General features: G+C 47.4%; 2 protein-coding genes across 3 annotated transcripts; one reads left to right on the top strand and one right to left on the bottom strand.

Annotated features, from left to right (window-relative positions):
• The first annotated feature begins 31 nt into the window (after positions 1-31).
• On the top strand, positions 32-3,774 carry PHF13 (PHD finger protein 13). The gene is made up of 2 exons (XM_017735069.1): positions 32-911; positions 1,312-3,774. Exons 1-2 carry the CDS (start codon positions 56-58, stop codon positions 1,536-1,538), a joined length of 1,083 nt encoding a protein of 360 aa, XP_017590558.1. The 5' UTR covers positions 32-55; the 3' UTR covers positions 1,539-3,774.
• Positions 3,775-5,686: 1,912 nt separating this feature from the next.
• On the bottom strand, positions 5,687-21,575 carry DNAJC11 (DnaJ heat shock protein family (Hsp40) member C11). 2 transcript variants are annotated; one of them, XM_008634273.2, is made up of 15 exons: positions 21,377-21,575; positions 19,265-19,338; positions 17,974-18,075; positions 13,802-13,930; positions 13,104-13,226; positions 12,140-12,213; positions 10,959-11,148; positions 10,530-10,615; positions 9,988-10,104; positions 8,886-9,041; positions 8,664-8,733; positions 8,483-8,540; positions 7,710-7,852; positions 7,137-7,266; positions 5,687-6,517 (listed from the first exon to the last, which is right to left on the bottom strand). In XM_008634273.2, the coding sequence occupies exons 1-15, from the start codon at positions 21,462-21,464 to the stop codon at positions 6,492-6,494; spliced, it is 1,566 nt and encodes a 521-aa protein (XP_008632495.1). In that variant the 5' UTR covers positions 21,465-21,575; the 3' UTR covers positions 5,687-6,491. The 2 variants fall into 2 exon arrangements, with proteins under 2 accessions (XP_008632495.1, XP_017590557.1); XM_017735068.1 differs by lacking the exon at positions 19,265-19,338 and having other exon boundaries at positions 21,377-21,464.
• Between the last annotated feature and the right edge of the window lie 1,948 nt (positions 21,576-23,523).

Raw genomic sequence — 23,523 nt, 5'->3', positions numbered from 1 at the left:
CGCCCCGGTCCCGGGAGCTCTGGCCGGAGAAACCCCGAAGCGGCGGGTGGTGAGAATGGAAGCGTCAGCGCCCCGGGGCACGGGAAACAGTGCTCAGCTGCCCCGGGGGATAGGGCACAGCACTCCAGGGGACAGCACCCCTGGGGACAGGGGACAGCGCACTGAGGACAGGGAGCAGGGCACAGCACTCTGGGGGACAGCACCCCTGGGGACAGGGGACAGCGCACTGAGAACAGGGGACAGGGCACAGCACCTCAGGGATGGGGCAGAGTGCCCTGGGGGACAGGCGACAGCGCCTTGCGCCACACGTGTGTCTGCTTCGAGTCAAGCTGTTACCTGCTTCCTAAACGTATTCCAGGAAACACCGCTGAGGAACAGCCCCAGCCCTCCCAACAGCACCGGAGGCACGATTGACAGTGATAGCTGGGATCCCCGCTTCAATGACACCCCCTCCTCTGTCTCCCTGCCCTCCAAGAACAGAAAGAACTTTAGTCAGCTTAAGCGAGCAAAACCATACAGTTCCCTGTTCCAGCGGGCAAAGGCCAGCAACTTCCTGCCAGATCGAAAGCAAATCGATAAGATCAGGAAGAAGAAAAAGCTGAAAAGGAGGGAAACAGAGGTGTCTGCAGAGGAGGACTATGAGGAGAAGCTGCTGGATCTGGAGGCGGAGGACTCTTACGCAGAGACGCCGATGAGCCCCTCGTCGGAGGGCGACCCTCAGTCTGTGACCGAGCACTGCTCGGTGTGGGACTCTGACACCCCGTCCAGCGTCTCCTACCCTGCTGTGACGGCCGAGCAGACAGTGGAGATCCAGAGCGTGGGCAAACGAACAGTCATTCGGCAGGGCAAGCAGGTGGTGTTCCGGGATGAGGATGGCACTGGTGATGACGAGGACATCATGGTGGATTCAGGTAGGTGGCCTGGCTGTCCAAGAGGATTGGCCAGGTGGAAGTAGTGGTGCTGTGCCATTCTCTTTGATGCTTTTGGTAGGGTGAGGATAATGCTGAGGAGCACTGCCTGGGTGGAATTCAGGAGCAGTTGGGTTTTTGGCGGGAGGGATCTGGGTTGGCTCCTTTTGCAATAAATTGAGTGAAAAGCTGCGACTTTATAGAAGCAGCTGGTTCTCCTCTTCTGGATTACCGTCTCCCCGGTACTGCTGAGAGTCTCTTCCTGTGCAAGAGAGACCTGGACAAAGCAGCAAAGTGCCTGTCTTTGAAACCCAGGTAGTTAATTTAGCACGAAAGGAGAGAAAATTCCTGGTGTGAGAGGCATCAGCTGCTAAAAATGTATCTCTGACATTTGTCTTTGCAGATGACGACTCGTGGGACCTGGTCACTTGCTTCTGCATGAAGCCTTTCGCCGGGCGGCCGATGATCGAGTGCAACGAGTGCCACACCTGGATCCACCTCTCCTGCGCCAAAATCCGCAAGTCGAACGTCCCAGAGATCTACATCTGCCAGAAGTGCCGGGACTCCAAGTTTGACATTCGCCGTTCGAACCGCTCCCGGACGGGCTCGCGCAGGCGCTTTCTGGACTAGGGGAGAGGCGCGTGCTGGTGCGCTGAGTGGGCGGGTGAGTCGTGGGTGCCGGCCGGGAGGCCGGGGAGGGCTCCCCTGAACTGCTGCTGCTCAGGCAGGAGGGGTGCCCAGCCGGCCTGTGGCCCAGGAACAAGGAATCGCCGAGCCGTGGGCAGCCGGGGCTGGGAGAGGCCACTGGGCAGAACTGCGGCGAGATACCGACTGTCTCGAGGGACAGACAAAGCTCTCTGAGCTCAGTGGAGTTCTGTCTGGTTACGATGACTGGGTGATGTACAATACCTTTGCCACGCAGGTTTTCTCATCTCATTGGGAAACTGCAAATCTTCCCTGTGCTAGGAAACTCCTCCTCCTCCCAAAGAAGGAGGGGAGGGGGAGTCTGTGTGAAGAGTCTGAAAAGTAAATGGCCCTGTGTTTTAAATTCAATGTGATATTATACCTGCCCATTTGTCCATGTAGATCAATCTTAGATATCCTAAGGCTCCGTAGGAGTCAGCATCAGTACTACCGGCCTCTGTGCGATCTGCTTCCGCTTCCACGGGCCTGAGCATAGGGGGGTTCTGTCATTTGGCATCATCCAAGTGCAAACGAGACTCGGGGCTCCCTCCTGTGCCAAGGGACAGCGCCCTGGCAGGAAAGAGCAGCCCTTTTCCTGGACAGGCAGCGTGGGGGATTAACGGCATCAGATTCCTTCCTAGAAGGTCTCTTCTTACCCTGATTTTTTTTGTGATTTATTTGCATGATCAGCTCAAATGTGTGTATGGGGGGAAACTGCTCCATTTCCTGTCCCTTCATTAACCTCTACGGTGCTGTTTTAAGAAGATGACTCTCCCTTTTCTCAGCCCAGAGTTCAAACATGGACTGTAAAAGGGGCCAAAGGAAACGTAGAACCTGGCAGGTCTGGTTTGGGATTTGATCATGTCCAACCAAGTATGACAGCTGAGTTGATTTTTGTTTTTGCTATTTGTTTTTTGAAACTGGACTGTAACCAAAAAGCCAGAATCTTTACTCTATTGGTAGCAATGACACAGATCAGAGTGAAGGCAGGCAATGCAGCTACAGGATGAAGTGCAATGAGGATCCGTCTGGTGTGGAGTGGACAGGAGAGCGCTGAGGCCCTGGCCAGCACTGCAGACAGGACCTCCTGGGCCTCAGCCCATGGGAAAGCCCTTCAGGACCATGATGGGAAGTCACAGCTCGTACACAAGGCCAGGGAGATGCTGGTATTGTTCCTCAATGACCAGACAGATCCACATGGATCACAAATTGGGTTGATGTTTCAAGGTGTTTCTCTGAAGCTATCCCTGAGGAGCAGTGTGTGCTCTGTCCAGTCAGAGGCTCAGAGAAGCACTGGCTGGTACAGCAGCTGCAGCCAGACCAGCTGTGCCGGCAGGAACTGTCCCCATGAGTTCTGCAGTCACAGCATTGGAGCACTGCCTTGTCTGAGCACTGGCTCACTGGGAGATGCATCCTGGTGATGACTGAGGGTCTTGCCAGGACACAGGGTCAGGAGCCCTCCTTCAGACATCAGCCCTGGGGCTGCCAAAGCCATAGGCAGCCCAATACCACAGGGCCTTGGGCCTCCACAGTGTGGGGCAGGGTGACAGAACTGCACAACATGCAACTGTTCCCTCCTGGTTCTTGATAAAAATCCTGTTCCACCAAGCTGTAACAGCTGACTGGGTTCAGAAAACTAACTCCAGCTTCTGTGAAATCTCACAACCATGACTGTGCTGTGCTGCCTTCAGAAGCTACGTGGAACCACCAAGGAGTTTGCCAAAGACTCGCCCCCAACGGCTGCCTGACTGTCCTTTGCAGCCAGAAAAATAACCAAAGTTCTCCAGTGCTGCCATTTCCCCAGAAATGCTTGGGAAGATCCTGGCCACAACTGCACAAGAGTTGGACCTGGTCTGAAATTGGTATCTCTGTGTTTACAGTGTGTCTGCAGTTCAGCTGCATCTCTGTGGAGTGTGTTCCTGAAGCTTTTGTGGAAGAAATGGTGCACTGTCAAGTGAACTGGCTCTTTTTGACAGAGGTTCAACACTAATCAATGTGACTGACTCTTGTTCTGTTTCCTTTTTGGATTTATCCCAGTGGATGGTGTCCAGCACGTTACAGTATCAGCAGAGAGAAATAAAAAAGTAACATCTCCATTCTTTTAGTTCATCACTTTCAGCCATGTATAATTACAGTTTAATTCAGAACTTTATTTTTTCATTAAAACTTTTAATGAACCATGTTTTTTTTCTTAAATGTGAGACAAATGAACAATGAGTTCGTTTTATTCCAAACTCAGGAGTCTGCTGTTATGATTTACTGGTTTGTGAGCTGTTGTGCCAGACAGCAGGAAGACTTGACACTTCAAGTGCTCTTCCTGAAACAATACACTCAGGAAGGGATAGGAGGAGCTGGCAGGTATCCCCACCTTTCTCTGGAGCAGCTGCTCCTTGCTAGCCTCTGCTGAGAGTGTGGGACATGGTGATGGAGCCGGGTGGCTGGGCAGGGTGGAGGGACAGGAGGCAGGCACTGCCCAGAGTGGCTGAAGGCAGCAGGGACACTGTGCTGGGCTTGTGCCAGGGGCCTGCTGAAGGGTGCAGTGACTGAGCTGGGGGACAGGGCTCAGGCCAGGATGCCGATGGTGCTGGAGCGCACAGTCCTGGCACCAGGTCCCTGCAGCCTCAGGGACAGCTGCAGAAACAGCCCTGGGGCAGCACTGCAACCCCTTGCAAGGACCGGAGATCTGGCTTGACCCAAACCAAGCCCTTGTGACCCCTCTGAGAGCTGTGCTGAAATAGAGCTCCCTCCCTCCCTCGCTCCCCACCACCAGGCAGCATGGAGGACTCCAAACCACCCAAGGGCTGCCAGAGCCTTGGTGTCACCTTGCAGCTCCTGTATGTGCCACAATCCTGTAGGCACTGCTGCTCAGCCAGCTGCCATCAAAGCAGCAGCCTGAACACCTTGGCAAACTGAAAAGGTGGCTCAGCCTTTTGGAAGTGGCACTAGGTCACACTGGAAGCTAAGCTGGAAGCTCAGCTCTGCTTGCTTAGAGCTTCTGTTTTAATTCTGTTGGTAATTCTGAATTACAGAGTGATAAAGAGAAGTCCCAGGGGAGTAGTGGCTGTAAAATGGCAGCTGCTCACAGCAAGAATATGGTGGTGAAGGCTGTGGTTCTGCAGTGGGGCTGTTGTTAAGAGTCTTGGCAAAACTTGGCACTGACAAAAAACAAGGAAGAAAGGAGGAGGTGGGCTGGGGAGACCGACCGAGCATCTGGCTCTCAGGGATGCTCTTGTGGGAGTATTCTGCCATGTCCTAGTCTCTACAGGCTGGCTCCTCACTTCTGACCATACACCTCACACAGTGACATCAAAAAGGAACTGGAGGAGATTCAGATTTCTGCCCAGTCCCACAGAGAGTGCTGTTACGTTTGCAAAACCTGCAACCCTTGCTTTCCAGGGGTTTCATCTCAGGAGCGTCCTACAGATGCAAAGGGAATGGCAGCTGCTTTTCAGCTGAATATAATTTATTGCACATTTTACATTTAATTTCAGATCGACAGAATGCTGGCCCTAAGTGAAATTGAGCCCTGCACCAGGAACTGGTCACAACTGGAAAGTTTTGGTTTTAATAAAAACAAATGAACACCCCTTCATAATATGAACTTGTTTTTTAGAGGGGAGAGCATCTCTTTTGGAAACCTCATTCTCCTCTCAGGTGCAGTGACCTGAGCACAGAGAACCAAAGCTGCCCAGAACAGGGGCCAAGTCCACATCAGGAAAGGAGTTACAGCAGTTGTCAAAAGCAACTCTGCACTGCCAACACATGGGTGTTTTCCCCTCTGCTCTCACCCATGAGCAGCAAGGGCTGGTCTGGACTTAGCCAGAGCAAAACTATGACCAAGCCACGATGATTCCTTGTTTCTCTGTAAAAGCCTCAGTGATGCTGATGTACCCAGTGTGTAGCAGATTCTACAAGGTGCCGTTTCCAGCTGCTGTGTCACCAGGCCAGGACTGCCCTTCTGCTGGAAATCCCTGGCAGGGCTTCTAGGCAAGATAAAGTCAATGGATTTATGCCGTAACTGCTGCTTTTCAGAAAGGGCAGATGAGTGTTACATTTTCAGCTTTTTATCCATTTGGCCTCCCTCCTCACTTTGGTATGGTTTACTTTATGAACTACATTTATTCTTACTAGAAATAAATTAGATGTGAAGAGATAGTTGCAGCATCTGAATCAAATGAAATTAATTGCTGTCCTTCTCCCTCACTTGCTTTCCTCTTTTTCTGGAAATCCTTGACAATACATGGTTGTGGGTGGCAGAAAAATTAATAAAACTATGATACACTGTGTCCTTGTCTAGAAGAGCAGTGTTGGAAATGAGCAGCTGGATGGACTGGTGCTGAAGAGGTCCATGTTACTACAAAAGGCAAATTCATTCATACTTAAGCACATACTTTTCTTAACAAGTGCATTTCAAACACAGATTTGAGATTGAAACAATCACTGACCTCTCTCCAAAAGTATTTGCACAGGGGACTTCCAGGAGGTGGCCAGAGAACTGAAATTCCCCTCATGAGCAGGAGAAGGTGTGTTACCTACCCCAGGAAGTATGTGGAGAAGTGAGAACAGGTCTTCGTCCCTGCTGAGCGCCAGGAGGGAGGTGTGAGTGCACGAACGGGCCGTGGCCAGCTGGGAGCAGGATGCCCGCTCAGCCCCTCGGCAGAAAGCACTGTGCACTCAGAGTCACACTGCTTTATTGGGTACCGAGCCACAACTCAGATATTGCCTGGGAGCCGCCTAGAGCAGCAGGGTCTGTCCTTTTGTCCCTAACAGAACCGGCAGGACACCGCCTGCTATACAGACAGTAAAAATAAAAGTGTCTCTGTTCAAACTCGCAGCGTCCGGGGGAGGTTTTGCAGTTTCCGTTGACCCAGGTACCATGAGAGACACGTGTTCCCCGGATTAGCCATCGGCATCGATCCTGTGAGCTGTGGGGGAGAACAAGGAATGGACACGTGCTGGAGCCCACCATTGTACCACAGACAGGCAGGAACATTTCTGGCCACTAACGAGACACAACTCCAGTATTTGGAGACATTGCCTCCAATGCACTTCTGGAAGCTCTGTCAGTTGGATGTGCTGCTCACACTGGGCAGGGAGCTGGTCTAGGGCAAACAAAGGTCTGTGCCCTTGACAGGGGTGTCAGTAAAAGTTGTCACAAGCAGATACTGGTTTCACAGAGCTATTCCACCAGGGAAAATATTTTGGCAGGTAAGATAAATGGGGACAAGGAAGAAATCTGGCTCAGGCCTCCATACATTAAATTCAGTCCCCAGATCGCCACCCAGTGCTGTGAACTGCACAGAAGGATGCTGGCACCTGTGGGAAGTCTCTGCTTCCAGCCCCAGTTAGAGATACAGACTGGCTGGTACAAACAGCTGCAGAGTTGCTGCTGAGTTCTTTTGGGCCTTACTGCAGAAGCAAGTCATGGTCAGTCCATACCAGTAACCCCAGTTCTGAACCCCAGTTCTGTGTGCTTCACCACAGAGCTGAAGTAGTCCATTACTGGTTCCCCAAGGAAGATGCTGGGCAGCCTGTACTACTTACATTGCTTTGGTATCCTTAGGGCCTCATTGTCAGCTGACATCACTTGGTGCAGAACTCCTCGGAACTGATAAAGCACTTTCAAACTCTTCTCCTCACCCACACAGGGGTCGTAGAAGCCTGGAAGCCCAGCCTTGAACCAGAGAAGGACAGACTGAGCATTAGGGAATGGACTTTCACAGCTCTCCAGCTGGCCAAAAACATTTATTAGTGCCAAGACAAGGTGTCATAAAAAAAAAAAAAAAAAGGAGTTTTGTTGCCAGCAAGGTGAGACACTGGGGAATCACCTCTGCAAGTTTTCAGTGCATAGAAGTAAACCAGGGGGTTGGGAAGTTCCTGGTGTACAGCCCCAAGGTCTGTAACACCCACTGTCCCACAGTGCAGACACTGGCACTGGAAAAGCCCCGAGAAACAGAAGCTCCTGGAAGTTTGTAATACTTGGTATGTAAATGGCATCTGTGAATTGATCCAGAGCCACTGGAGAGATCCCCTGGCAGGACACCATATGGTTCAACCAAAATTCTGAGCCACACATTTGAGTCCCTGAATCTGGGCTTTGACAGAACAGCTACGTACCTTGGAGGCCTCTGTAAGGATGAGTTTAGAATCCTTCACCAAGCACTGCAGAGGCACAGTCACATCTATAACCTTCACCTTCTCATTCTTCCTGCTGTTGTCGTTAACAAACTTCCCATACCAGGCGTTCACTACAATCAGACCTGCATTTCCCAGGAAATCACAGCTGTGGTGGAAGGCTTCCACTGACAAAAAGACCATCCCAGCATTTTGTGTTGCTTTCAGTGAGACTTAATTCTCCTGGCCTGGACCCATGCTTCCCAACAAAGAACAACATTTTTAGTTGGGTGTTTGTTAGCAACCTTCAGCACTAGAATGGAGTGACAGGACTTCAGTGCCACACTGATGTGACAGTCCACGTGGATTTCAGTTCACTTTGGAACATTCCGTGGAAAATTGCTAGTAACCATCAGAGATCAGATTCCCAGTACAATCCAGGAGAAAACCATGTAAGGGAGCAATCAGTGAAAGCTGAACTTCAGACTACAACTTTTGCACCTATTTATACACACACCTCTCTCTAGTGGAGAGGTGAATCCAGACTGTTGCCTTCAGTCTGTTGATCCACTTCACACCATGTCCCAAGATAATATTCTGTGATCCCTCTTAAGCTCAGGTACCTGGAGCTGAGTCATAGTGGGGCTCCCCCACTACGTGTGCAGCAGCAACTACACTGCACTTCATCAGTAGTGGGAATGAAGAAACAACGTGTTTGCATTGTTTCTTCTTCTCTTCAAATTTATAGAACAAGTAAATGATACAATAATCTTTACCCATTCTGGCTTCCTCTGCTTCAATTATCCTTCGGACTGACTCCTGCATTAACCGGACCTGTCACAACACAAGTGGCAGAGGAGAAATCATGCAGGGTCAGACACCATGGCCAGAAGAGAATGGTCCAGAGTGAAAAGAGTTTTCTTTCACTAAGAGGACCGAGTTACAAGAAAGACTCACTGCAGCTTCAGCCTCCTGCTTCTTCTGTAGGATGTCGCTGGCTGTGCTCTCCCGCTGCTTCTCCAGCTCTCTGGCAGAAGGAAGACAACATCTCATCAGGAACACATGGCTGGGATTCAGGCAGAAACTGGCAGGGTCTGCTTACCCACCCCAATTACAACTGACCCACAACCTCACACAAATGAGCCTGAGTGAGACTTCCTCAGGAAAGTGCAAACTCACCTCTCCTTCTGTGCCCTGAGGTAGGGTTTGATGACCAGCCTGTGCATGGCAAAGTAGATAACGAGAGGTCCCACGGTGGCATAGAACACGGCGCTGGGAAGCAGCTGATCTGTTAGGTGGACAGGGAAGAAGTAGGTCTGGCTGGCCCTATTCAGCCTGCAACAAAGAAGAGCAGAGGGACGGTAAGAGGAAAAGCAGAGCGGGATGTGCTTGATGAAGCACATTTAGCAGCAGTGTGTTTTTTCAAGGGGAGATGAATGAGGAGCTCGAAAAGGTGAAAGCCCAACAAACTGAAAAAGCCAACGGTAGGAAAGGCAGCTGACACCAGCCAGAGCCAGACTTTGAAGCAGCAGCTTGTGATAGTACCTGACCATTCTAAAGTTCTTTTTTTAATCTTAGGAGAATTTGCTTGGTCATTAATTTCAACAGAAAAAGGGACAAATGCTTCTAGAGAAGGCCTGTGTTCATAACAATGGCATGGGCCTTCAGGGCAGGTGTACATGAATATTTTTCTGATGTTTATAACAATATTTATTTTAGAAAACATGAGTTTCCTTGGGCCTGAGTTCTTTAGGCCCTCCAGCAGTTTCACACCCTGCCTGTATTTGGCCCCAATCCAAGTGCACCACAGCACAGGGACACTTAATGAGCTCTGTCCCTCTGTGAACTGCACCTTATTAATGGTAAAATCATCTGCATTTGGTAATGGTAGTTCCCTAATTCAAGCATACACTTGTGTACAGCATAATACACATGGAATCCAGCTCTACTAATATTTTCAGAAATCTTCCATTCACTTACCAGAATGCTCCAAATCTCACTTTAAGCTGTATTCCAGAATATTCTGATGCCCACACACACACACACACACACACACACACTGAGGGGGCTCAGGCTGTGAGTCACACCTGTGGAAGGCACCCGCTGCTTACGGTGGGCTTACAGCTTGCCTTAGAGCTGAGGGCAGCTGCACCCCCTCCAAGTGATGTATCAATACACCTGTATTGCCCTGGGACTGGAACTTTCCCACCTGAATATTGGAAATAGAATCATAGAGGTTATGGTCAGCCTCTGTAATTAAGAGTTGTGATCTTGAACTGACTTGATTTTCAAGGAGACTCCTTGAGGAACACCAACGCTGACAGTGGCTCCTAAAACACTGTGTCTGGAAATCTTCCTCTCTGCTCCATACTCCACTATGGTCCCAAAGAAACCCGCCCTAGAATGACAGAACCAAGAACTGTTAAGACAGGGAAGACACTTGAATTTCTCTTGTAATTCCCAAACAAGTAAAGCATGGAAATGCATCTGACTGCAGCAGATGTTGGCCTCTGGAAGATTCACTGTGTATCTCCAAGGTGAGATTAGCCCTTCCAGCTTGCCAAGTAGTAAACAAGAACTTCTGGCTTTCTTGTTGGGGATGATACAGAGATATCATACACAAGTATTTTAAGTTCCACTTAACTCCAGAGGCACAAAGGGCCAAGCCTCCAAGACATTCACTTCAGCCTTTTAAAGGGTGAAAAGCAGATTCCCAAAAGCCACAGAAGCATTTGGTTTGTGTGGAACCTGGAGGCCTACAGCAGCAGGAGAGGTCAGAGTCCTCAGGCTGCGAGCAACGTGAATTCCCTCTTGAGCACTTACTTGAGAGAACCTTTCACTCGTGTTTGATCCTCATCCTGAAACTTATGCTGGTAACTGACCATCATGAAAGAATGGGGGATTCCCAGCTGAAACACAAGAGGGACAAACGTATGAAAATTGGCCACTGCTGAACTTTCCCCACAATTTCCTTTCTCACCCTTGAAGTAGCACAGAACACAGAGCAGTGCTTGCCACTTACAACCTCTGCTGTCCGTGTTGTCCTGACCTTACTCTAAGCTGACCCATGTCAGCTATGACAATGCCAAGAGCTGTGCTCTGCCAAACAGCTGGTTACCTACATTAGGTCTAACGTGGGATATACCAGCTGCTCCTTTAACCTCTAATCCCAAAGCAAAATACTGGTGGGACAGGAAGGTGAGGCCCCTGTCTCCCACAGGGCAGGATCACCGTCCCACCTGTGGCTCTCACCTGCATTGCCACAGTGAAGTGGCTGGTTTTGGTGTCCCGGACAATACTGGTGTTCATGGCTGACTGGATGCCCCACCGCCACTGCAAGGAGCCCATCGTGTTCTTGTCCAGGTTGCGGGCCAGAACTGTGGTGAGGCCGGGGCGGACTCCGCGGGATGAGAACTGCAGGGCACAGTTTGTGGTGATGAAACTAGACAAATGAGGAAAAACTTGTCAGTGAAAAAAAACACAGGCTCCCAGGTGGCCTCAAATTCCTTCTTGCCCAGGAACTTTGCTGCATGCCCAGAGACGGTCCTGCAAACAGCATGGTGCTTGAGGCTTTCAGGGAAAAATCAAAATTAACTTAGACTGCCCTGACCGCAGTGGCGCTCAGGAGAGCAGGCTGTGCCCTGGTTTATTGTCTGCACACAGCGCTGCCCAGGCAGCCGTTTGCATCCAGCCTTCCCCTTCCTGCCCTGTGCAGGTAACATCCTGGTCTCTGAAGAAGAACACACTGGGCTATTGGCACAGAGCAACCCTGCTATTTAATAATCCTTGGGCATCAGCTCTAAAAGCCAGCGCTAAAGCACTCTTCGGGGAACAAGAACCCTGGACAAGCTCTAAGGAATGGTATATTTACTGAATTCAAAAATATAAACAGAGGGAACCTACATGAGCTCCTGTGATGCTCTGACACGTGGCTCCAATCACAGCCCTTACCTTGTATTCTCCTTTGCAACCTGAGACCTCTATTCATTTGTAAACAGACATGACACTAGTTGCAAATTTGGCATTATTTCTGTAAAATATGACACATCATCTCCTGTTTTCTGTCAGAAACTCCCTCTCACACATGGAAGCATCAAAAGAGCTCCCCATTTTTTGTTCTGCTCCCAGCGCAAACAGATGTTGCTCTGATTGGAAATCCTGCCTCAAGTACCACGATTAATGAGAAGATCAAGTACAAATCTTAGGATGTGGAACACAGACCTTCCTTAAACTGGAAATATGGAAAGGGAGAGCACCAACACCCAGAAATAATGCAAGTATTTTGACAATATAAGTATGACCTTAAGTCTAAAGCGAAAATACCTTATTTTGTAGGACAGAAAACAAATCCAAAATTAATGTGGAAGAGAATTCAAGTAATTTAGTTCCTTATTGTGGAATATTAACCACTAGGCCATTTCTCTAATATTTACCATCTTGGTGTAAGATTACGAAATATCTTCAGCCCAAAGAGAGGTCCGTGAAGGTCTCCAGCTCCAAACTCCAGCTGTTGGAATGCACAATGCCAGAGTGTTAGAAGAAAACATCCTTTACAACTGTGACAAAGTATGTCACAAGCATCATTTTCATCACAGCTGTTTTACACGCCTGGTAACATGGCAACATTTACCACCTCTTTCAGCACTCTCCCTTTTCTGCAGCTTTGCATTCAGAAGAAAAGGTGTCTTGCTGAGTTGGAGCTCATGGGTAAAACAAAGCCACTTCTGTAAGCTACAGGTGACTGCTGTTGGCACCTGATTTGGTCACTCTGGGAAACGTGGAGAAAACTCTTCCCTCACAAAATCCTGACACAAATCAAAAGCCTCCAGTCTGTGAATCTCAAATGAGAAGAAGACTCCTCCTGAGCTGAGGAAGCAGGCTAGCAGGAGCTTGTGTGCAAGAAGGAAGGCGCAGACAGCTTCCAGCTATACCAGTGACACCACAAGCATCTCAAACACAGCCCAGCTTTCAGGTGCAACATGGGACCTTCCAGCTGCTCAGACCATATCTGCTGGGGGGGTCAAATTATTTTCCCCATAACTTCCTACCATGCAAGCAAAGCAGTTTTGGAAGCAAAGGCCAACTACTGCACTGCCCTAAAGTGCCTGCTCACAGCACTGTGCCTTCAGATGGAGAAATTAGAAAGACTAGAGACATCAGGTAACAATTCTGTCTGCACAAGTGAAGTCCAAATTGCATGGCCAAATGGAGGGGGGAGAAAAATAAGAAAAAACAAGGTTTGGTCTTCCCTTTGTCTCATATTCCTTTAAGAATTCCTTTTTCTACACTTTATAGAACATGAGAGATGAACCACAGCTGAAGTCTCCCCCTGCCCCCCCCAAATAGAACACTGGGTAATAGATTGAATGTAACGTTGTATAACAGGTGTACTCTTACCTCTCCCCATCCCTTGGCAGATGTCACTCGTCTCAGTGCAAGATTAATTGATCCCCCTCCATTCCCATTCTGGGTGGAAAGGTTACCAGACAGTATTGCTGTATCTGTGGAAGTCAGGGGTGCCTGAAAAATGAATATATTGTTACTAGTAACTCTGATCCCAATTCACGCATTTAGTGCATGTTCTGCAAAGACATAATCACCACTGAAAAGTGTAAATGGTTTTGTAGTCAAACATCAAGCATGGCAAAAAGTCAGATAATTCTTACTGTACCAGACACTTGTGACACCTGTAATGTACCACCTTTAAGTCCTGACCTTGAGCTGTAAACCCTTCTCATCTCTCTAGCAGACTAAATTCTCTGAAACAGGAAATGCTTCCCATTCTTTTCCTTATGCACATCCTCAAGACTGGGTGCCATTTGCTTTCATCCACTGAACACACCCCTTTCAGTGAGAACTGGGCACTGAGCATCCCCACTGGCAGGAGGGCAGGACCACTGCAGCCCACAGACCAGTCACCCGAACACTACAGAGCCAACCCAGCACTTGGCTGGCTCCAAGCTGCCTCCTCCCACCCGTGCTGGCCACCACGTCCCCCCCAAATCCTGTTGAGAACCCCTGAGCAGCGTGTTCTGTGTTCCGTGGTGCCTCATTCGCTCACGCCCTGCTCACACGGCATCATCTGCCCTCCTCACCTCGATGGACTGGGATATGTGCATTTTGTTTATCTCAATCTGGGGAAAGTTGCTCCCAGGCACATCTTCATACTCCTCGTCGTAACGATCAAACAGGTCAGTGGCATCTATTCCCACACTAATTGTTCCCTGAGGGATGACAAGTGAAACAGGCATTTAGCATTAGCAAACATCTGGCGTACACAGGATGAGTGGCTGAACCATTCCTGGCATGATTACATTTTTGTGCAGTTTTCCATTGTCCTGCAATTACTTTTACCACTCTAAAATGCATTTCCTAATGCACAAGGCAAAAGTGAATGATGAAAATATTTCAAAACAGCAATATAAATCATCAAACAGACTGGAGAAAAGGCAGTTTTTCAGCACAAACTCCACTTGCAATCCCGGGAGGTCATTTTTCTGTTGTGACACATTACAGAAGCAGGTAGAACACCTTTACACAGCAGGTTTCTTCTTTCCCCACAACTGACTGTGCCCTGTCAGTATTTGAAAGTTGAAATAATATATTCTAGAAATTGATTTTCTTCAATGGAACTTAGTCAGAAAACCTCTACAGACTTCTTACGAGTTACCTAAACCAACTTAGGACTGAACTGTATCATTCACTTGCAATTGACCTTGTTAGTCAAATATTTTGATTTCTTTTTCTAGTTTATGTTTAGTGATCAGAAGGAAAGCTTGACAAAGACATACTTTTAGCAAGTGGTAAACATTTCCTTTCTCAGACCATAGAAAAACTTATTCCTATGGAAAACTAGGCCACAGCTCAATAGTCTGGCTACCTGCTGCTGTGCTCCCTCAGACTAACTGCAGGAGTGTGTTTCTTTGAAAAGAGCACAGTTAGATCCTTGTCTGGGTCATATAACTTCAAGATGCTTTGGAAACCTTCCCTGCGGACCCATTTGACAGCATCCCAGCTCCTATAAAACGTACGGATTGCAATAAAAACCCCCCCTCTGTGTGCAAGCACAGACTGAACTCTGAGCAGTTTGTGTATGGAAACTATATAGCTGGGTAGGTACAAACCCCACTCACACTGAGGCCAAGCACAGATGGAATAAATCCTTATTTCAGTCTGAAAGAGCGTTTTTCCTTGATCGCTCCTCTCTAATCAAATGCTGGACCATAAATAAAGGAAGAATTGCAGAGTCTGGCAGGACTTGAACCTACTCTCTGCCTGGGCTCCCAGGCTATCTATTTGCTGCAGAGATTCCTAACCTCTTCTCAGTGTTTATTTTCTGATTACTTATGAAGCAAAAATTGGATAAATATTTTAAAACTGAAAGGTGTGGTTATTTCCAGTAGAACCCTGGAACAGGGGCTGTGGCCCAGCTGTTTACTAACCACCCTTGGCAGATGGTGAATTTCAGAGCAATTGCACTCATTGTTCTGAGTGGTGACACCAACAACCAGCTCCTGCCCTTTCAGGAACTATCTGCAAAGTCACCTTCAAGGGACTCCAGACTCTACAGCTTCTCCAGTTTCAGCCCTCTCCTATGCCATGCTGTTCCTTGAAACGAGGCCAAAAGAAGAGGGAAGCAATGGAAAACCTCTAACCACCCTGGAAGGGTGCAGTCCTGTACTAGCAAACACCCACTGGAGACCATCTTGCTGTACTTGGCTTACTGGTGCCACAATGCTGCACCCTTTGGAAAGATGCACCAAGATGCACACACATTCCTGAAATTCACTGCACCTCGTATCTCTAAAACACACTCAAAATATTACGATTTTCTTTTTCACACATATGAATTGTACAGCAAATATCCCTCCCAAGGAAAAAGGAAACCACCTGAACCTCTCCATGAAAATCCACAAGATCTGTTCAGAGAGAAGGAGCATCTTGCCGTTCCCTCCCCGGCTCCCCAGCAGACCTCCTACTCCTCTGCCTTTCCCTCAGGTGAGAGGTGGACCCTGGGCAGACCCTCCACCTCCTGCCAAGCAGGTGAAGTCACCCTCAGAGGTCTGTGGATCCTGGCAAGGAAACTGGTTCAGGCGCAAGCACAGGAAAAGCAGCAGATGGTAAAGTTAAAAATATTCCCAGAGAACGAGAGCACCCCTATGCCACCGGATAATGGAGGGGACTGCTGCTGCTCCCAGCTCCCATCAGCCACCTGCTCCGACCATGGGAAAGGAAGAGCACAGGAGAGAGCTGTAATGCCTGCTCAAAGTCAGCGGTGCCTGCACTGTGCTGCAGAGCAGCAGCTCGGCAGGGCAGGAAGCAGGAGTGGCACTACAGACCCATCGGAGCTGGGATCAGCTTTTAAAGTCACCTTTATTTGCCACCCTGCCAATAGGAAACAGACTTCACTGATGGAATTCGCAGATGTGCCAGAGGATATATACTTCCTCCTTACTTTTTTCTTAGCGATTTACCTTCAACCAACCTGGAAGTTGTGCCATGCTTTGCCTTGAGGGACCTGCATTCCTTAGATATTGGCCTTCCACAGCAGGAAAATAACTGGATTTAATTTCTCCTAACAGGAAGTTGTTCTTCTTAAACCTAGTAACGAACTTTTCAACCCTTCTGCACGTCTTTGAAAGGAAAAACAAAGCTCTAAAAGCAAATAGGAGACTCAATTTCAACCCTCCAAATTGCCTACATCTGGTTATTGCTCAACATTTCTGGTTAAAATGCTTTATTTTTGTGGAACTGTTCTATAGAACCAACAAAATGTTGGAAATTTTAAAATAACTTGCGCTCGTGTATGAAATGATCACAGCTGCGCTCCCCAATTCCACGGGAACACTGCCTGGAGAGGCATTTCCATCGGCTGCCAGCCGGCAATTGCTGTAAACACCCAGATGGCTAATTTTATCCCAGGACACAGGCTGAGGCTCACAGTGCAGCTCGCAGCCACGGCGAGGCGCCCAGGGAAAATGTCACATTCCTGAAGCAGGGAGCAGCAGAGTGGGAGATAACCGTGCCCCTCTCCGAGAGCATCTCTCTGACTCCACTCACCCGCACCTCCAGCAGGGATAGTTTGCCTGGCTCGTGGCACCCAGAAATCCCTTCCTGCCTGGAATAAAGCTGTCAATAGATACTCACACAACACTTTATGCTTGTTTATCCTTCCAGTACAAACCAGTTCTTAGTGTCTATGCCCTACCCACAGCCTGGGGATCTGTACAGTCCACTTGCTTTGCTAAGAGCAGTGCAAATCCAAAGGCAGTGCCAAGGTAAATGCCTCAAAATATTACAGCTCTGCTTAGATGGATGCTTTCCTTAGGATCCAGTCCTAAGCACCACTGCAATCCCACATCTGTCCACTCAGAGGACACTGTGATTTTACACTAACATATGAATTCATTCAGTTAATTGATGCAGCTCTCGGTAACGTTAGTCGCTGCATAAGAACCAAGATTTTTGTAATTCAACAAGCTTTGAAACTTCAGTCAGGGACCATCCTGACAAAGCCCAGGTTTGCCTCACACACTCATTAAGCCAAGAGCCAGCAAAGCCACCATGAATCTGAGCTATGGATACGCTGGCCAATCGCCACGTCCATCTTTCCCTGCCATCCCAATGGTATTCCTGAGCACCTCTGACCAGCCAAGGTTAGCTGTGAGGTGAGTCACTCGGGGTCAGAGTCTGCTGCTCAAACAGACCAAGATGGGAACAGCAGCTGGGATGATTCTCATCCTGAGGGCACGATCACGCTTTCCAAAAACAGGCACTAACCGTGACACTGGCAGGACCCCAACCCTGTTCAGGTTGACTTTGCTCACAGTGCTGCTGCCCAGCTGGCTCAGGGCTGCCTCAGATTTGTTGCTAGTTTCATTTGAATAGCTCCCTGCATTGTTGTGACACTGCAGCAGTGCCAAAGGGAAAAACTGTCAGGTAACTGCAGTGAGTTACATTTTATTTAGAAAACTTGGAAAGAAATCATAAATATTTCAGCGTTAGGTCTATTTTCTGAAAATTGCTGAAAAAGGTATTATGTCCCAACATGTTTCTCTAAGAAAAGAAGACCATTCAGTAGGGGATTGTTCAAAGAGTGAGCTGTTCTCCCTATATTATGCAGAGAAACTGCAAAGACAGAAAGTCATGCAGCAAGTATAGACACATGAGGGGCTCTTCCCTACAGGCCCTCACCTAGGCTCCGCACACCCTGAACACTGGTGATAATTACAGATCCACTCTTGAGACCAGGATTAAGTCTGCTTACCTTTGGATTAGTTCGCTGCTGCAGTCTCCTCTCTTCCCTCTCTCTCTGCAAACGCTCAAATTCTTCCCTGATTTCAGCTGCAGTTCTCTTTCGTTCCACAACCTGCTCAAAAAGAAATGAAAACCAAACGATTACCAGGCAGAGGCTGCTCAGGGCATTGTGGTGCTGGAGGGTCAGAGGCCCATGGATGCAGGATGCACTACCACGCTGCCCTGGCTGCTGAAACCACCCTGCACAAATTTCAATAGGCAGAGTTTGGAACAAAGCACCCGGGCCAGATTAAAGGGCAGGCATGAGAGAAAACCCCATGCCTTGTGAGAAGGGAAAATGGTTTTGTTATTTCTATTCCCTTGACAAAACCAGGGCAAAGATCTTTCCAAGCAAAACTACAAGACACTGCAGTGCAGCTGTTACCCTCAGCGATCCATTAACTGCTCTACCAAGTGTGGACACAAAAATGAAAATGACTGAAAGTCTCCAGCCTGAGGTAAACTGATTCAATGAGAGTTGTGTGATTGTAGGCTATGCTGGTTCACAGCTGCTTACCTGACAAGGCTCAGGGAATTTTTTACACAGGCCCAGTTTTGGAATGGATAGAAGGAGTATTTGATTTGGCTTTTCAAAATAAGATCAAGTCTGCCAAAAGCAGTTCAAAAACATCTGTTACATCCTGGATCTGCTCCACATTTCTAGCAACTGACTCCAAGTTTGACCTTGGTGCTGACCTGACCCAATACCATAGGATTCTGCTTCAAGCAGCACAGTGCAATCAACTAGGGCTGGCAGAGGCCAGCAAGGGACTCAAGAGCTGGACAGACATGAATGGAGAAGTTCTGTTCCAAAGCCCATAAAACCCAACCAAAACTAAACCAAACCAAAACCACAAAAAACCCCACCCCAACAAGCCCAGGAAGAAAAAGTAATTTCAAACTCAGAAACTAGTTGATGCTGAAAAAAACAAGTTTCAGATGAAAAAGATGGGATTAGATGGACAATAATGACACATTTGTCTCAGATAAAGATGTTGCCTGTCATGGTAATATCCTACCAGGGAACTCTGAATGTCAGGTTTATTGTTCTCTTGTCAAGTGCAAAACCAAAAGGTTCTTTGAAAATCCATCATGGTGTTTCAGCAGGGACAGAGAGAGACAGAAATAACTAACCAAGAATGCCTTCAAACCAACAGGCATTTATTACCAGCCAGGTGTCAGTGTAGCTGATAGAACAACAATGGCAGATAAAGGTGGGCTTAGTCAAAGCCACTGGCCATAACGTGCTCAATTTCTCTCACCTCCCAGCCTTCCATCTCCAGTCCTCTCCTCCCATATATGTCATAGATGGCTCTGGTCTGTGGATCACTAAGCACTGTAAATTGAAACCAAAAGAGAGGAGAGAACTCAGTTTTTGGTCTTCTCCTCTGATTTCGGACCAAAACACTCATGATACTTGGAATTCAAGCACAGATCCTGGAAACATCTTGTTCTACAGTTGCACATTAACCCCTTTGAGGCTTCCACATGCTTTACTGAGAGGACATACTGACTTTTCCCCCCAACAAATCCAATCTTTTTCTTCTTCTTTTTCTGAAACAAGAAAGTGGAAAGAACACAAGAGACATGCAGCCTAAGTGAATGTGTAGGGGGGTTTCTAACACCGCTTTCTTTGACTGAAGGTGACGCAAGCCCTCTAACAACCATGCAGATTATGAGTAATTTGGCCAGAGCAGTCCCTGGGCCCCACCTGGAAATGGCACCCACCTCTGTCTGGCTTTCAAAGCTCTATGGTGCTTCCTTTGATCTTCCTCACCATCCATGTCCACTGATCCTTTCCCACCTAGTTCCCCACACGTGGTACATGCCAAGCACCAACAGAGCAATTTCCACGAGGCAGTTCACACCTTGCCAAACATTAACTAAGAGATAATGGCAAAGGTGTGTGTAGAATCTGAACCTCCCAAAACCTCACCCAATGCAATGGACAACACAAAACACAACAGGAGACTGCAGAACAGTTACTTTAGAAAAAGAGTGGGCACAGAATTAGGAAGAATCTTTAAAGGGTAAGGCATATTTAAATGCATAAGTTCCTATAACACACCTTTCTGTAAGAAAAAAATAAATCAAAAAATCAGTATTTCCTCTTCCAGGGTTTCAAGACCAGGTTTATCATTATCATGTATTTCTTGTGGCTGTGGGGAAACTGATGTGTCCCCAGGGAGCTAGGGGAGTACAGTAAGGCAAAAAGAGGCTTATACTGGTAATTAAGTTTTGGTCTGAACTAGTGGAATATTATTGGACTTGCTAAATGTCACAGGCAGACACTGCTTTTTATGAATTCTGATAAAATGAATCTTTTGTCATGTGGTATTAAGAGATGGAAGAGGAGAAACAGAAAATAGGCAGGAGGTAGAATGGCTCATTTCCAAGATGTCAAAATTTTTGCTTGTAACATACTACACTCACATTTGGTACTAAACCCAATTTCCATGTTCATTGCAAGGCAGAGCCAAGAGGAGCCAGAAAATTCAAAGGGAAGCTGCTGCCTCTAATGTAAGGCCACTCACCACACTAAAATGAAATTACTGAAGCACTGTGAGTTTTTGTTCCCCACATCATCAAGGTCAGACCTTCCCTGCTCTCCCAGCAAAAGCTTCCACATGTCCTAACACCTAACCTAGGGACAACAGGAAAGACTCCACACATGCTCAAGTCCAACTGGAAGGAACAAATGCTTATCAGTCAAAACTAGGGGAGTAAAAAATATTCACTCATATTTGATGTTGAATGGGGGAATATTTATTCATAATTTTGCTTTAGTTTGTCTTTAGGCTCCAGGACTGGGTGCACCAGGTTTGTAACATGGATGACTCCTATCAGCTTCTAATCCACCTGCACTCCAGGTGCAACTTGCACACCAGGATTTAAGTAAATTTCAGTTTAATTCAGTGTATTTGAAAAGGGCTTTGGCACAAGAATAAACTCTAACCGCTATGAATCAGTTGTCCTTTCAGTCTGAGCATACAGAAGAACTTGCTGGAAATGGAGACCACAGCCAGGTGACAGGGAACAGAACCCAGGGATGCAGCAGTTCATCAGTACAATATGAAACTGCCTCTCTGTTTGAAGCTTTTCAGTCTTTATTCTCCTATGGAAGAGGTCTTCAGAAGTAAGGGAAGTGATAAGAAGATCATTTACAACATGCAGGAGGTAAGACAGACACTCCACATCTCATTCCCTGCAGTATTTATATGGCTTTTCTCCTCTGACTTATGGGACAGAAGCAGGAAACAGCATTGATAAGTACCAGAAAATTTAATTATTACTCTGTAATAATAAATAGCTTCAAAAAGCATGAAGACACAGCTCTCCCAGAAACCCCCTGCAAAGTTCAGCCTCCCCCTGACCTTCATACGCTTGGTGGACAAGGTTGAAGAGCCGCTCAGCCTGGGTTTTGAGCTCGGGGTCGCGGTGCTTGTCGGGGTGGTACAGCATGCACAGCCGGCGGTACGCAGCCTTCAGCTCCTCCTGGGAGGCCTGTAAAAACCACCAAAAATGAACTCAAGGACAGCCAATGCCCCTTCCAAAAGGCCACTCTCAAGATCAGCCCTGAAAGGAAAGTCTGTCAGCTGTTTTGGCCCAAAATCAAGAATGGACTATTGCTTCATTACATAAGTTAATAAAATATTCAGTAAACACACCAGGATTGTCCACACTATCTGTAGTGCAACAAGGGACCTCAACAGCTCATCAGTGTATACCCAGGTATGAAAAACTGTGTAAAAACCCCACCACCCAAGCAACCCATGTTCAGATGTTAGTTGTATTATGCAACTACTATCCCCTCCAAATCAGAAGAGCAAGAAAAAGCAGAGTTGCATCAGATAAAAATACATAAATCCAGAGATGTACAACAAATTCTACACATATTTCAATCTTAAACCTCAAGGAGACACCTTAGCTATTCAAAAGCACTGACTTTCCACAGCTGTAAAGGTAAGAAATGTAAACCCACGGTTCTACACTCATCCCAGCACCTGCCTTGTGCTCCCCAGTACCCCTTTCTGCTCCCCAGGAGGGTCTGTATTGTGCTGCAAGGGAGGAAGCTGCATCATCTGCCCACAAAGCCACAGACAGATAACCATGAGAACAGAGTGCCACCAAATGCATCAAGAACGAACCCGCCTTGTCCTTTACTGCAACCACTCTGGGACCTCAGATGGCACCTGGCCTCGTTCCAAGGACATGGATGGCTCTCTCAGAATCAATACAGAAAAACCCCTGGTCCTTCCATTATCATCTCCCAGCAATGTTATTTTTGGACTCTTACCAGAGTCCTGGTAATCTCCCCTCTCTCACCTCACCCTGCTACGTCCCTTGCATTGCAGGTCCTGCCCATTCCTTGGCGATTGCTTAACACCTACTTTTTAGAAGTACAGTTGCTAAAATCAACCAGAGTTTCCCCCAGGCAGAGCTTGAAAGAGCCCAACCATCCAGTTCCCAAACTGTCTGGGCAGGAACCAGTTCCTGGGTACAGGAAGCCATTCCTGGAAGAACACCCAGAGTAAAAGAACCAAAACCTGATGGTCCAGGCTGTCGTCCCCAGGGGCTGCCACAGTCAGGACCCAGTGCAGTCAGTGAGGGGGGCACTCAGACAGGAGTGGATTTACAGACACAAATTCCATTTACTCTTGACACCCTTCAGGAAGCAAAGCTGCCACAGGTTCCTAGCTTTCACTGGGGAAATAAAGGTCCTAAAAGGTAATTTCTTAAAGTAGTATCTTTTTTACCACTTGTGGCAAGGAGGGTTTCCATCACAGAAACACACTCACTTCTGTCTCAATGCCAGGAATCCGTTTGGATTTGAGGACAGATCAGAATGTTTTTTCTGCATGTTTGTACTGTTTCATGTTAATGTTTTGAAATGATACAGCAAAAGGGGAGCTGCCAAATTTGCTGGTCCCAAGACAGTAAGGACAGCTACAATTAGCTTTTTTCTTTCTACTACCTTGTGCTTTCTTTGATATCAAATTTAAACTTGACTGGGAAGACAGGGGAACATACAGGCCTAAAATGGCATTTTAAAATCAAATTAATGATAAATGGTTTAATGTGCTATTGATTATGTAATAGAAATGAGCAGGTTCGTTTTTCATAAATGCCATGTTCAATAAAATGTTAGATTGGGCATTTCATCATCACTGAGTAGTTTGGGTCATTGGTTCAATATTCCATGAGCAACAGTCTCTCTGAAACCGCTAAAGAAACCCTGACATCATTTTTAGACTGCCAGGAAATGCAGTCACAAATAATTGTATGTAAGTTACATTTTTATTATCAAAACCCTAGTCAATATTAAAAGGCCTCCCATCTCCCTACTTGAGGTTTAAATGGCCTCATTTAAGGTCTCAAACACAGCACCACCTTTTTAGCAGACTAACATCTCTAAAAGATGAACCATTCACACACACACAGAGCAATTCCTGCTCACAGGATCCTGCCTCCATGAGGTCACTACAGTTCCAAGCTCAGCTGTCACATCACCCTGTGCTCA

This window comes from Corvus brachyrhynchos, unplaced genomic scaffold (genome assembly GCF_000691975.1).
Source record: "Corvus brachyrhynchos isolate BGI_N302 unplaced genomic scaffold, ASM69197v1 scaffold395, whole genome shotgun sequence".
In the NCBI taxonomy this organism is placed as follows: domain Eukaryota; kingdom Metazoa; phylum Chordata; class Aves; order Passeriformes; family Corvidae; genus Corvus; species Corvus brachyrhynchos.
The sequence above is the reverse complement of the archived record's forward strand: the minus strand, read 5'-3'. Positions and strand labels throughout refer to the sequence as shown.